The 14,178-nt window shown below is 43.2% G+C and overlaps 1 protein-coding gene across 4 annotated transcripts in view; it reads right to left on the bottom strand.

The window, feature by feature from the left end:
• LOC117270375 (serine/threonine-protein kinase PAK 6-like) overlaps positions 1 to 13,898 on the bottom strand; it is a 31,651-nt gene extending 17,753 nt beyond the window's left edge. The window contains exons 1-3 of one of the 4 annotated variants that reach the window (XM_033647950.2): positions 13,779 to 13,898; positions 4,811 to 4,903; positions 840 to 1,076 (exon numbers count right to left, since the gene is read on the bottom strand). In XM_033647950.2, coding sequence (XP_033503841.1) covers positions 840 to 1,040 — 201 coding nt within the window. In that variant the 5' untranslated portion in view covers positions 1,041 to 1,076; positions 4,811 to 4,903; positions 13,779 to 13,898. Of the gene's footprint in view, positions 1 to 839; positions 3,177 to 4,810; positions 4,904 to 9,291; positions 9,340 to 13,778 lie in introns of those variants that run through there. The other 3 variants (XM_078173598.1, XM_033647951.2, XM_033647949.2) reach the window with 3 other exon arrangements.
• Between the last annotated feature and the right edge of the window lie 280 nt (positions 13,899 to 14,178).

The following is a 14,178-nucleotide window of genomic DNA, read 5'->3' as shown; positions in this document are numbered from 1 at the left end:
CAAACATGACTTTTTACTTTTATACTAATGTGACTTTTTATGCTAACATGACTTTTTACTTTTATGCTAATGTGACTTTTTACTTTTATACTAATGTGACTTTGTATGCTAAAATGACTTTTTACTTTTATGCTAACGTGACTTTTTTATACTAATTTGACTTTTTATGCTAACATGACTTTTTACTTTTATGCTAACGTGACTTTTACTTTATACTAATTTGACTTTTTATGCTAAAATGACTTTTTACTTTTATGCTAACGTGACTTTTTACTTTTATACTAATGTGACTTTTTATGCTAAAATGACTTTTTTCTTTTATGCTAACATAACTTTTTACTTTTATGCTAACGTGACTTTTTATACAAACATGACTTTTTACTTTTATACTAATGTGACTTTTTATGATAACATGACTTTTTACTTTTATGCTAATGTGACTTTTTACTTTTATACTAATGTGACTTTTTATGCTAACATGACTTTTTACTTTAATGCTAACGTGACTTTTTACTTTTATACTAATGTGACTTTGTATGCTAAAATGACTTTTTACTTTTATGCTAACGTGACTTTTTACTTTTATACTACTGTCACTTTATATGCTAAAGTGACTTTTTACTTTTATGCTAACGTGACTTTTTACTTTTATACTAATGTGACTTTTTATGCTAAAATGACTTTTTTCTTTTATGGAAATGTGACTTTTTACTTTTATGCTAACGTGACTTTTGATGGGACTTCTATATTATTGCATTTACTTTTTATATTAAAGTGACTTTTTATTCTAACATCACTTTTTCATGCTAATGTGACTTTTAATATTTTTGTGATCTCACCTTCTTGAGCTCGACCTCAGTGATCCTGGAGGGGTCCACCAGGGGGCGTGGCCTCCTCAGTGTGTCGATGACGCTCTGCCACTGTGGCGGCAGACCCACGTAGCGTCCGGAGGCCACATCGAAGGAAGTGTGGACACGGTGCTGGAAGTCCTGTGGCGCAGAGATCTGTGGCCTGCGCCTCTTCTTCCTGCGGTGGAACATTGCCACGGCAACGCAGCAACCGAGCGCTGGTGAGACCTGAGGGAGACAACAGGAAGTAGCACCCTCAGCACCGGATGAACGCTGCAGCTGATCGGACTGAGCCATGATTGACGGTCACATATACACACACACCTAAAGGTACACACTAAACTCATGCACACACTAAACAAACATTAAACACACACACACACACACACACACAGGGAAAACACACACTCATGATAAACACACACACACTCGGTTGTCGTGTAGGTACACTGACAGCTTCTCTTCCTGTTCAGGTGGTTTACCTGAGCATGGTCACATGACCTCCTCCTCCCTCTGTGTCACAAACCAACCAAACAGCCCAGGTGAGAACTCACCTGTCTGCATCATCAACGGTCATTTGAATAAGAGCTACAGGCACAAACACAGCAGCGCGTACTGTCACATGTAGCGTCACACATAGACGAGCAGATAGGACTCCATGAAATAAAATACAGCAACAAATACAGAAATAAAATAAATCAGTGTAAAAGTAAATGAATAAACAAACAGATAAAAGTTGATGATTTAAACAAATAAATGTCTTTATGAAGTTTTGAGTGTAGGACCTCCCACCTCATTAACATACAGACACAGAAATAAATGAATTATTTATGGTCTGTTTAAAATTATTATTTATTTCAGCATTAATTAATTAATTAACATTTAAGTTCAATTCAATTCAATTTTATTTATAAAGCCCAATATCACAAATCACAATTTGCCTCACAGGGCTTTACAGCATACGACATCCCTCTGTCCTTATGACCCTCACAGCTGATCAGGAAAAACTCCCCAAAAAAAACCCTTTAACAGGAAAAAAAACGGTAGAAACCTCAGGAAGAGCAACTGAGGAGGGATCCCTCTTCCAGGACGGACAGACGTGCAATAGATGTCGTACAGAACAGATCAGCATAATAAATTAACAGTAATCCGTATGACACAATGAGACAGAGAGAAAGAGAGAGAGAGAGAGAGAGAGAGAGAGACAGAGAGACAGAGAGAGAGACAGAGACAGAGACAGAGAGAGAGACAGAGAGAGAGACAGAGAGAGAGATGCAGGTAATGACAGTAGCTTACAACAACATTAATGAAAGTAATAATATTATAATTATAGTTCTGGCTACTGTGGTACAATATGTTGAAAGTATGTATTAATATCTGACAGTATACTTGTGTGACAATAGTCATATGTGTATAATAACAGTAGAAGTATGACTAATGACTAATGATGGCAGCAGCAGCAGGAGGCATCTGGCAGGACCACGGCAGCAGCACAACCACACACGTCACACTGTCCAGGCACCGCTGTGATATGAGTTAATCTGAGAGACAGTGGAGCACAAAGGCTCCGGAGAAGAAGCCGAGTTAGTGACATCCAGAATGGCTGAGTTAGCAAGATGCAGTAATAGAATACGAGAGAGAGAGAGAGAGAGAGAGAGAGAGAGAGAAGGAGAGAAGGTGCCCGGTGTATTATAGGGGGGTCCTCCGGCAGACTAGGCCTAAGTCAGCCTAACTAGGGGCTGGTACAGGGCAAGCCTGAGCCAGCCCTAACTATAAGCTTTATCAAAGAGGAAAGTCTTAAGTCTAGTCTTAAATGTGGAGACGGTGTCTGCCTCCCGGACCGTAACAGGAAGATGATTCCACAGGAGAGGAGCCTGATAGCTGAAGGCTCTGGCTCCTGATCTACTTTTGGAGACTTTAGGGACCACGAGTAACCCTGCGTTCTCAGAGCGCAGTGTTCTGGTGGGATAATATGGCACTATGAGCTCTCTAAGATATGACGGAGCTTGACCATTTAGAGCTTTATAAGTTAACAGTAGGATTTTAAATTCAATTCTGGATTTTACAGGGAGCCAGTGCAGAGAAGCTAAAACAGGAGAAATATGATCTCGTTTCTTAGTTCCTGTTAGTACACTTGCTGCTGCATTCTGAATTAGCTGGAGAGTTTTTAAGGACTTACTAGAGCTACCTGATAATAGAGAGTTACAGTAATCCAGCCTAGAGGTAACAAAAGCGTGGACCAATTTTTCTGCATCTTTTCGGGTCAGGATAGGCCTAATTTTCGCAATATTACGCAGATGAAAAAATGCAGTCCGTGAGGTTTGCTTTAAATGAGAATTAAAAGACAAATCTTGATCAAATATTACTCCGAGGTTTCTTACGGTAGTGCTAGAGGCCAGAGCAATGCCATCTGGAGAAACTATGTCATCAGATAAAGAGTCTCTGAGTTGTTTGGGGCCAAGAACAATAACTTCAGTTTTGTCTGAATTTAACATCAGGAAATTGGTGCTCATCCAATTTTTTATGTCTTTAAGGCAGTTATGGAGTTTAGTTAATTGATTACTTTCTTCTGGCTTCATCGATAAATACAACTGTGTATCATCCGCATAACAATGGAAATTTATAGAGTGATTTCTAATGATGTTACCTAAAGGAAGCATATATAGAGTAAATAGGATTGGTCCGAGCACAGAACCTTGCGGAACTCCAAAACAAACTTTGGTACGTAAGGATGATTCATTACGAACATCAACAAACTGAAAACGATCAGATAAATAAGATTTAAACCAGCTTAGTGCTGAACCTTTTAGGCCAATTAAGTGATCCAGTCTCTGCAGTAGAATTTGATGGTCAATTGTGTCAAACGCCGCACTAAGATCTAATAAAACAAGTACAGAGACGAGTCCTTTGTCTGAAGCAATCAGAAGGTCATTTGTAATTTTAACTAGTGCTGTCTCAGTGCTATGATGCACTCTAAATCCTGACTGAAATTCCTCAAATAAATTATTATCCTGGAGAAAATCACACAGCTGGTCTGCGACTACTTTCTCAAGGATCTTTGACATAAAGGGAAGATTAGATATTGGTCTATAGTTGGCTAACACCTCTGGATCCAGGGTGGGCTTTTTTAGTAGAGGTTTAATTACAGCTACCTTAAAAGACTGTGGTACATAGCCTGTTAATAAGGATATATTGATCATATCTAATATATGAGTGTTAACTAAAGGAAAGACCTCCTTAAGTAGCCTAGTTGGGATGGGGTCTAAGAGACACATTGTCACAAAACAAAAAGAAGCAAATTAAAATGATTAAATCTTGATGACATCATCGTTGACCACCAGAGAGCAGAACGACGCCAGAAACATTTAGATTAACAAGTTCTTCATATTAATATTTCATCAGTTTAACATTGGTTTGTTTGCAGATGATGAAATATTTGTTCCAGATATTTCTGATAAAGAGGTGAAATTTGATTTATTTTATCTTATTATACATTTAATATATTTGTTTTACTTTAATCTGAATTGATTGTGATTAAATGAACGAACATTAATCAGAAGGTGATAGCATGATAATAATAATAATAATAATAATAATAATAATAATTATACTGATCTCCACCCTGTCGTCTCTGTTATTATTCATCATGTTTACATTTCTGCACCTGTGAGCTGATTTTAGATTTGTTTCATCTAAGTTTGACTTTTTTTAAATTCAGAAAGCAAATATATTTTTAAACCTGTAACCAGCTGCAATAAATAAATAAATAAATAGATAAATAAAGAGCTTTTAAATTTTAAATTCACTTTCAATCAGTTAAACTTTATTTGAAAGAAAAATTAATTATTTAATGTCTTTATGTTTTTATACTTTTACATCTAAGTTGTTGTTTTTTTTATGTTGATTTGATCTCAGTGAGAAGTTAAAGATCCTGCAGCTGTAACACCGTCAGCTGGTCTCACCTGTGAGTCAGTGTGTCTTCCCCTCAGGTGAGTCGGCTGAGGTCCAGATCAGATCAGATTGGTTCAGATCAGTTCAAGTGAGTTTGGTCCAGGCTGAAAACAGACGAAGCAGAGCAGAGACTCGTCACTCTCTCCTCCTCTGTGTTTGCTCAGTGGGAGTGGTGGAGGATGTTTGAGGATCTGATCCGGTCAGTCAGCTGATAAGAAGCTGCTGAATTTAATTTTCATCCAACACAATTTAAAATATAATGATGAAATTGAAATGAATTTATGAATTATTTAATACTGTATATTTTAATATTAACAGTGTGTCTGTGATCGACAGTGATCGGCTGAATCAGTACAGACATTTATAGAGTCAGCTTATTTGTTCCCTCTCACTGCCCTCATAACCTCTGTCCTCTACCTGCTCAGGTACACTGTACTCTACCTGCTCAGGTACACTGTCCTCTACCTGCTCAGGTACACTGTACTCTACCTGCTCAGGTACTCTGTCCTCTACCTGCTCAGGTACACTGTACTCTACCTGCTCAGGTACTCTGTACTCTACCTGCTCAGGTACTCTGTACTCTACCTGCTCAGGTACACTGTCCTCTACCTGCTCAGGTACACTGTACTCTACCTGCTCAGGTATTCTGTCCTCTACCTGCTCAGGTACACTGTACTCTACCTGCTCAGGTACTCTGTCCTCTACCTGCTCAGGTACTCTGTACTCTACCTGCTCAGGTACACTGTCCTCTACCTGCTCAGGTACACTGTCCTCTACCTGCTCAGGTACTCTGTACTCTACCTGCTCAGGTACACTGTCCTCTACCTGCTCAGGTACACTGTACTCTACCTGCTCAGGTACACTGTCCTCTACCTGCTCAGGTACACTGTACTCTACCTGCTCAGGTACACTGTCCTCTACCTGCTCAGGTACACTGTACTCTACCTGCTCAGGTACTCTGTACTCTACCTGCTCAGGTACACTGTACTCTACCTGCTCAGGTACACTGTCCTCTACCTGCTCAGGTACTCTGTACTCTACCTGCTCAGGTACTCTGTACTCTACCTGCTCAGGTACTCTGTACTCTACCTGCACAGGTACTCTGTCCTCTACCTGCTCAGGTACACTGTCCTCTACCTGCTCAGGTACTCTGTCCTCTACCTGCTCAGGTACACTGTCCTCTACCTGCGCAGGTACTCTGTACTCTACCTGCTCAGGTACACTGTCCTCTACCTGCGCAGGTACTCTGTACTCTACCTGCTCAGGTACTCTGTCTTCTACCTGCTCAGGTACTCTGTACTCTACCTGCTCAGGTACTCTGTACTCTACCTGCACAGGTACTCTGTCTTCTACCTGCTCAGGTACTCTGTACTCTACCTGCTCAGGTACTCTGTCTTCTACCTGCTCAGGTACACTATACTCTACCTGCTCAGGTACTCTGTCCTCTACCTGCACAGGTACTCTGTCCTCTACCTGCTCAGGTACACTGTACTCTACCTGCTCAGGTACTCTGTACTCTACCTGCTCAGGTACACTGTCCTCTACCTGCACAGGTACTCTGTCTTCTACCTGCTCAGGTACTCTGTCTTCTACCTGCTCAGGTACACTGTCCTCTACCTGCACAGGTACTCTGTCTTCTACCTGCTCAGGTACACTGTCCTCTACCTGCACAGGTACTCTGTCTTCTACCTGCACAGGTACACTGTACTCTACCTGCTCAGGTACTCTGTCCTCTACCTGCTCAGGTACTCTGTCCTCTACCTGCTCAGGTACTCTGTCTTCTACCTGCTCAGGTACTCTGTACTCTACCTGCTCAGGTACTCTGTCTTCTACCTGCTCAGGTACTCTGTCCTCTACCTGCTCAGGTACTCTGTCTTCTACCTGCTCAGGTACTCTGTCCTCTACCTGCTCAGGTACACTGTCCTCTACCTGCTCAGGTACTCTGTCCTCTACCTGCTCAGGTACTCTGTCCTCTACCTGCTCAGGTACTCTGTACTCTACCTGCTCAGGTACTCTGTCTTCTACCTGCTCAGGTACTCTGTACTCTACCTGCTCAGGTACTCTGTCCTCTACCTGCTCAGGTACTCTGTCTTCTACCTGCTCAGGTACTCTGTACTCTACCTGCTCAGGTACTCTGTACTCTACCTGCTCAGGTACTCTGTCTTCTACCTGCTCAGGTACACTGTACTCTACCTGCTCAGGTACTCTGTCTTCTACCTGCTCAGGTACACTGTACTCTACCTGCTCAGGTACTCTGTACTCTACCTGCTCAGGTACACTGTACTCTACCTGCTCAGGTACTCTGTCCTCTACCTGCTCAGGTACTCTGTCCTCTACCTGCTCAGGTACTCTGTACTCTACCTGCTCAGGTACTCTGTCCTCTACCTGCTCAGGTACACTGTACTCTACCTGCTCAGGTACTCTGTCCTCTACCTGCTCAGGTACACTGTACTCTACCTGCTCAGGTACTCTGTCCTCTACCTGCTCAGGTACACTGTACTCTACCTGCTCAGGTACTCTGTACTCTACCTGCTCAGGTACTCTGTCCTCTACCTGCTCAGGTACTCTGTCTTCTACCTGCTCAGGTACTCTGTACTCTACCTGCTCAGGTACACTGTACTCTACCTGCTCAGGTACTCTGTCCTCTACCTGCTCAGGTACACTGTACTCTACCTGCTCAGGTACTCTGTCCTCTACCTGCTCAGGTACTCTGTACTCTACCTGCTCAGGTACACTGTCCTCTACCTGCTCAGGTACACTGTACTCTACCTGCTCAGGTACTCTGTCCTCTACCTGCTCAGGTACACTGTACTCTACCTGCTCAGGTACTCTGTCCTCTACCTGCTCAGGTACACTGTACTCTACCTGCTCAGGTACTCTGTCCTCTACCTGCTCAGGTACTCTGTACTCTACCTGCTCAGGTACACTGTCCTCTACCTGCTCAGGTACACTGTCCTCTACCTGCTCAGGTACTCTGTACTCTACCTGCTCAGGTACACTGTACTCTACCTGCTCAGGTACACTGTACTCTACCTGCTCAGGTACACTGTCCTCTACCTGCTCAGGTACACTGTACTCTACCTGCTCAGGTACACTGTCCTCTACCTGCTCAGGTACACTGTACTCTACCTGCTCAGGTACACTGTCCTCTACCTGCTCAGGTACTCTGTCCTCTACCTGCTCAGGTACTCTGTCTTCTACCTGCTCAGGTACTCTGTACTCTACCTGCTCAGGTACTCTGTACTCTACCTGCTCAGGTACTCTGTCTTCTACCTGCTCAGGTACACTGTACTCTACCTGCTCAGGTACTCTGTCTTCTACCTGCTCAGGTACACTGTACTCTACCTGCTCAGGTACTCTGTACTCTACCTGCTCAGGTACTCTGTCCTCTACCTGCTCAGGTACACTGTACTCTACCTGCTCAGGTACTCTGTCCTCTACCTGCTCAGGTACACTGTACTCTACCTGCTCAGGTACACTGTACTCTACCTGCTCAGGTACTCTGTCCTCTACCTGCTCAGGTACACTGTACTCTACCTGCTCAGGTACACTGTACTCTACCTGCTCAGGTACTCTGTCCTCTACCTGCTCAGGTACACTGTACTCTACCTGCTCAGGTACTCTGTCCTCTACCTGCTCAGGTACTCTGTCCTCTACCTGCTCAGGTACACTGTACTCTACCTGCTCAGGTACTCTGTACTCTACCTGCTCAGGTACACTGTCCTCTACCTGCACAGGTACTCTGTCTTCTACCTGCTCAGGTACACTGTCCTCTACCTGCACAGGTACTCTGTCTTCTACCTGCACAGGTACACTGTACTCTACCTGCTCAGGTACACTGTACTCTACCTGCTCAGGTACTCTGTCCTCTACCTGCTCAGGTACTCTGTCCTCTACCTGCTCAGGTACTCTGTCCTCTACCTGCTCAGGTACACTGTACTCTACCTGCTCAGGTACTCTGTACTCTACCTGCTCAGGTACACTGTACTCTACCTGCTCAGGTACACTGTACTCTACCTGCTCAGGTACTCTGTACTCTACCTGCTCAGGTACACTGTACTCTACCTGCTCAGGTACTCTGTACTCTACCTGCTCAGGTACTCTGTACTCTACCTGCTCAGGTACACTGTACTCTACCTGCTCAGGTACTCTGTCCTCTACCTGCTCAGGTACACTGTACTCTACCTGCTCAGGTACTCTGTCCTCTACCTGCTCAGGTACTCTGTCCTCTACCTGCTCAGGTACTCTGTACTCTACCTGCTCAGGTACTCTGTCCTCTACCTGCTCAGGTACTCTGTACTCTACCTGCTCAGGTACACTGTCCTCTACCTGCACAGGTACACTGTACTCTACCTGCTCAGGTACTCTGTCCTCTACCTGCTCAGGTACATGTTTCACTGTATCTTTACTTTGGTTCAGATTTATGTCACAGCAGATGATGAAGTCTGAGGTCAGTCAGTGTGTTTGTGTTATCAGGGTGTGACTGACATACCTGAGGAATCAACCCGACACACTACATGACCAGACAGCTCCTCAGACTGACTGAAACACAACCAGCTCACAGTGAATCACTCTCACAGATACACACACACACACACACACACACACCACTGACTCACACACAGTTCATGATCTGAGGAGCCAAAATATAAATACAGTACAATATAAGAAGGGACTTTTCATGGGGGGGGGGGGGGGGGGTTTGAGGCAAAACCTGCTCGGAGGTCACGTCACCTTCATCACTGCCAGAAACACTTCACACAGAAAAAAACAAAATCTGATCTCAGTGAAGCTGGACTCTACTTAGTCTGCCTTAGAATCACAACCCAGCTGAAGGTTAGGCCACGCCCCTCACAGCCTCCCGACCTAAACATCATTAAACACCTGTGGGTAGAGCTCAAAGAGCAGAACATGAAGAAAGACTGTGAGCTGGATACAGACAGGGGGCGCTGCAGAGCACTGACCATGCAGGGGCCAAACTTTGTTATTTTGAAGCTGTAAAAGATGAAATCAAAACATAAAATATGAAATAAATGTTTCACCTGTAACGTTTTGTCTCGTGGCGCTCAGCTGTTCACAGTAAACAGAGTTTCACAGCAATAACTGTTTGTTCTGAAGTTTCTTTGCTCAGCTGGTCGTTCTCGTCTTCAGCTGTTTGTCAAACACTGAGAGTAAAGAGAGTCTGGAGGCTCCTGAGTCAGTCTGTACAGTTTCTCTCAGTCACTTTGGTTCATTCCTCAAATCATCCTCAATGTTTCCAAAACAGGAAGTGATTCATACAAACAGTGTGTTACCTGCAGACGCCACCACGTTTTCCAGAATCCTCAGTTTATGTCTCAAAGTGAAATATTTCTGTCAGCAAACCTGTCAGGACAACATGTCCATCATCAGGACAGTCGGACTGTGTCTCCATGTGTCAGTGTGACTGTACTCAGGAAGTACTTTAGGTTTTGATGACGGTCAGTGAAAACGCACCAGGCTGCACTTCTTCCTGTGTGACTCAGTTTCCACAGTAAAGTTACACATGTGGGAGATCGATTGTGACAGGTCGGATTCACAGCTACGCCCTCGCTGTTTCATTGGAGGACAGATGATGTCACCGTGATGCAGGAAACACAAAAACACTTTGACAGCACAAAAATATAAAGTTAGAAAAACTGAACTGTCAGCTGTTTCAGAGAGCTGGTTGCTGATTGGTCGATCTGACGCTTCACACGTTCTCTGTCATTAAAGTTGAGATTCACCTGGAAACGTTTATAAATAAAGGCTCTGAGAAAATATGTTTGACAGATTATAATAACTGGTTGAACCATATTTCATTTAATGACACGCAGTGACCTCATGAATATTCAACAGACGCCTGATGAGCCGACAGCTCACTTTATTCCCAACTCGTCAAATCCCGCCCCTCTCTGAGTGATCCAGACACCAGATACCCACAAACGCACCTTTCACACCGTTATGAAACGCACCAGCCAGCAGCAGTTTGCAACGCCACCGCCCACTAATGATAGCGCAGTACGAGAGCGACAAAGTGTCTGTGAGGAGGCGGACGCGTCCAACAAACTCCAGAGTGTTTGTTTCCTGTGTGAAACCAGAGGTCAGTGGAGTTAATGTACAACAGCATCATGAGCTGGTGTGTGTGTGGCCTGCTCTGTAAACACCAACACACCCGCTCAACTTACAAACTTTTAGTTTAGTACAACACGGTAACATCAAATAAATGTGTCACGTGACCGTCGTCTGACAATAAGTTTGTGTCGGTTTAACAGAAGTTTTTCATCAGTTCTTTCATATGAACAGAAAAACATGTCGTTAACATTTTAACAACCATTTTTTAACTTCATTGGTCTATAAAAATATCTGTTAAGTTCACAATGACAGTGTTGTTGTTTATTGCTTATTAGGTGACATCATCTTTATACATTTGGCTCAGATTAACTCAAAACTCAGAAACTGTTGACTGAACATGAAAAATGATGTCAAGCTTTTGTGTTGAATAAAAGTTTTTATGTCATTTTAACCATCAGGGACAAATGAGTTTTGTGTCATGGATTGATCAGGGTTCACAGTGTGATACAGCAGTGACGTGTGTCACATGACATGACATCACATGACATCAGTAACAAGCGTTCTGGTGTGTCTGTTCCCAAACTGAAGGAAACAGAGAGACAAAGAGACGGCACACATCTACTGAGCAGAAACTGTATGTTTGAAACTGAAGTGTGTTTTGAAAAGACACAACGCATGCTGTAAACTGACATGCCGTCAGGTCAGCTGACAGAGCGGTGATATATAATGAGTCGGGATGAGAACATGTTGGACGTGAAGGAAGCTTCAGGTTATTGGACGTTAGTGTTTGTGTGAATGTGTCAAAGCAGCTATGATCTGTTGTTTGATGACGTGCACGAGAGACGAGACGATGTCGAGGTTTGAAGTTTCTGAGGATTTTAATTCTGATCTGAGAAATGAACCAAAGAGACTGAAACTACAAACAGATGATTTTGTCTCTTTCAATGTTTGTGCTGTGTTTCGGCTCATTTAGAGTCCGACTGTCAGAGGTTCACACTGAGCACACACTGTGAACTTGTCTTATATAAGTCACGTTTAAAACAACTCAAACATGTGTTTCACTTCACTGATGAGCGGTCAGGCTGACCTGTGATCAGATGAAACATGTTGTGAAGTGAAAAGTGAAATTAGCATTCAATTAGTTGCCGAGTTGCTCGACTGGGCAACGAGACCAAACAAGAGACGTCAGAGTGGAGAGAAGGAAACATGTTGCTGTGCTCAGATCAGTTACAGTTTCACACCAAACCCTCCATTCACACAGATCAGCTTACTGCCACACACACACACACACACACACACACACACACACACACGGTTGGTCAGGTGTGTGTCAGGTGTGTACCTGCACAGGTGACCTGCTGCGTTCAAACACTCTGAACAAAAACAGTTCCTCAGGGAACCAAAGCACGGCTTTCTGACCTACATTTAAAATGTGTTTCCTGTCATCACGTCTTTTCTTTTAAAGGTTTTATTTACATTTACCAACATATACATAAATATATAATCTATAATCTATATATAAATATATAATCTATAATATATATATAAATATATAATATATATATATAAAAGTCTGACTGTTTTAATTTTCAGTTCTCAACAATTCTGGATCCTGATTCTTTGAGGGGGCGGAGTCAGAACAGGTCACATGTCAGTTTACATTAAAAAAAAACTTTTATTTTTAAAATCTTTCCTTGTCGGTTTGCGCAGCAGGTCGTCAGGTCCACAGAGACTGTGCGTTTGCTTAGGAACCGATAAGTTGAATCAAAATTTAAATTTCTTCATTATCACTTGAATCAGAGTTTTGGAGCCGGTTCTCGACAGCCGGCCCTAAAGATGAAAATAATAAATATTATATTTCACTTTTCACTACAGGAGTTTTGTTTCTGGTCAAAGTTACAAAATGAAATGTGAGACTTTTAATGTAGTTTGAAAACTTACAAAAACAACTGCACTTGAGCTACAACAGTTGAGTTAGCATTAGCTAATGTTTCACAAACTAACAGCTGGCTAAAAACCAGTCTATCTATAAGCTAACAATGATCCCTGGTGACTAACCATAAGCTTACAACAATCCCTAAACTAGCAGCTAATCATAGGCTAAGAATGAACCCTAAGATAACAACTGTATGCTAAGCTGACAGGCTAACACACAGTATTTATGAAATAAAGGCCTCTCAGTCATGAAATCAAATGTTACATCAGTACTCGTGAGTTCCAGCAGGTGCTGCTCTCTTTTCTGGGTTCAGCCTCAAAGGCTAACACAGCTCATGCTAACACTGCTAATGCTAAAGCTAACATGCTAACACTGTATTTGTTTATGGTTGAAGGGAACAGATTGTAACATGTGACCATCCTGCTGTGGTTTGAGCCTAAAGAATTATTTTCTGGTTCTACAGAGAACTCGTTTTTCTCTCAACAGCAGATGGTTAATTAATGAGACGGATGTGAGATGGTTCTCTGTAGAACCCTTTGACCCGGTGCTGCTGTAAACTGTTGACAGGGTTTCTGATCAGTAAATAAAGACAACAGAACAGTGCTCAAGAAAAAGTTCTGGTTCTCTGTAGAACCTGTTTATGAAGAACAGACTGTTCAGAGAGTTTCATGTCTGTTGTTGTGTCCTGTCCTGGTTCTGTCGTACTGTGGAGAACCTTCAGGCATCACACACACGCTCCGTTATGTAACGTCCATATCTGCTCTGTGTTCTTTACAGCAGAGACCCTGACCCACCTGGTCCTGACAGAACACTCATCATGACAAACAGCCAGTCCCTCTCAGCTCACTGAAGGTCTACGTGGAACCATCTGGTCCTACAGAGAACCTGGTTGGTACCTCACAGGTCACAGTTACCTGTGTTGAACCGTTACAGTTTAAAGTTTATGTGTAAGAGAAGCTGGACACACTTACCTGGCCGGCAGAATCCAGGTGAGTCCAGGTGTGTCGGCTGTGTCCGGTTCCTGCTGTCGATCCTCAGACACACGGCTCTCCCTCTGTGGCTGTTCCTCCTCCCCCTCCTCACACTCCCCCTCCCCCACCTCCCTCGTCCCTGTCTCACCTTGTTCCAGGTATGAAGGAGGGGGCGGGGCTTAGTTTGACTGACAGTTTGTTGCTTCTTTCTCCAGATTCAAATTCAAACAAGCTTTATTGACACGAGTGCAGCTCAGTTTCACCCTGCAGACACACAGTGAGAGGAACAAACACAGCAACATGTTCACATCATGTGTCTGTTGAGTGCTGTTTGTAGTCTCACTTTAAAGAGACAGTGACTGGTTTAACCCGTCAAATTGAAACACAGCAGGATGTTAAT

This window comes from Epinephelus lanceolatus, chromosome 13 (genome assembly GCF_041903045.1).
Source record: "Epinephelus lanceolatus isolate andai-2023 chromosome 13, ASM4190304v1, whole genome shotgun sequence".
NCBI classification, from domain to species: domain Eukaryota; kingdom Metazoa; phylum Chordata; class Actinopteri; order Perciformes; family Serranidae; genus Epinephelus; species Epinephelus lanceolatus.
The sequence above is the reverse complement of the archived record's forward strand: the minus strand, read 5'-3'. Positions and strand labels throughout refer to the sequence as shown.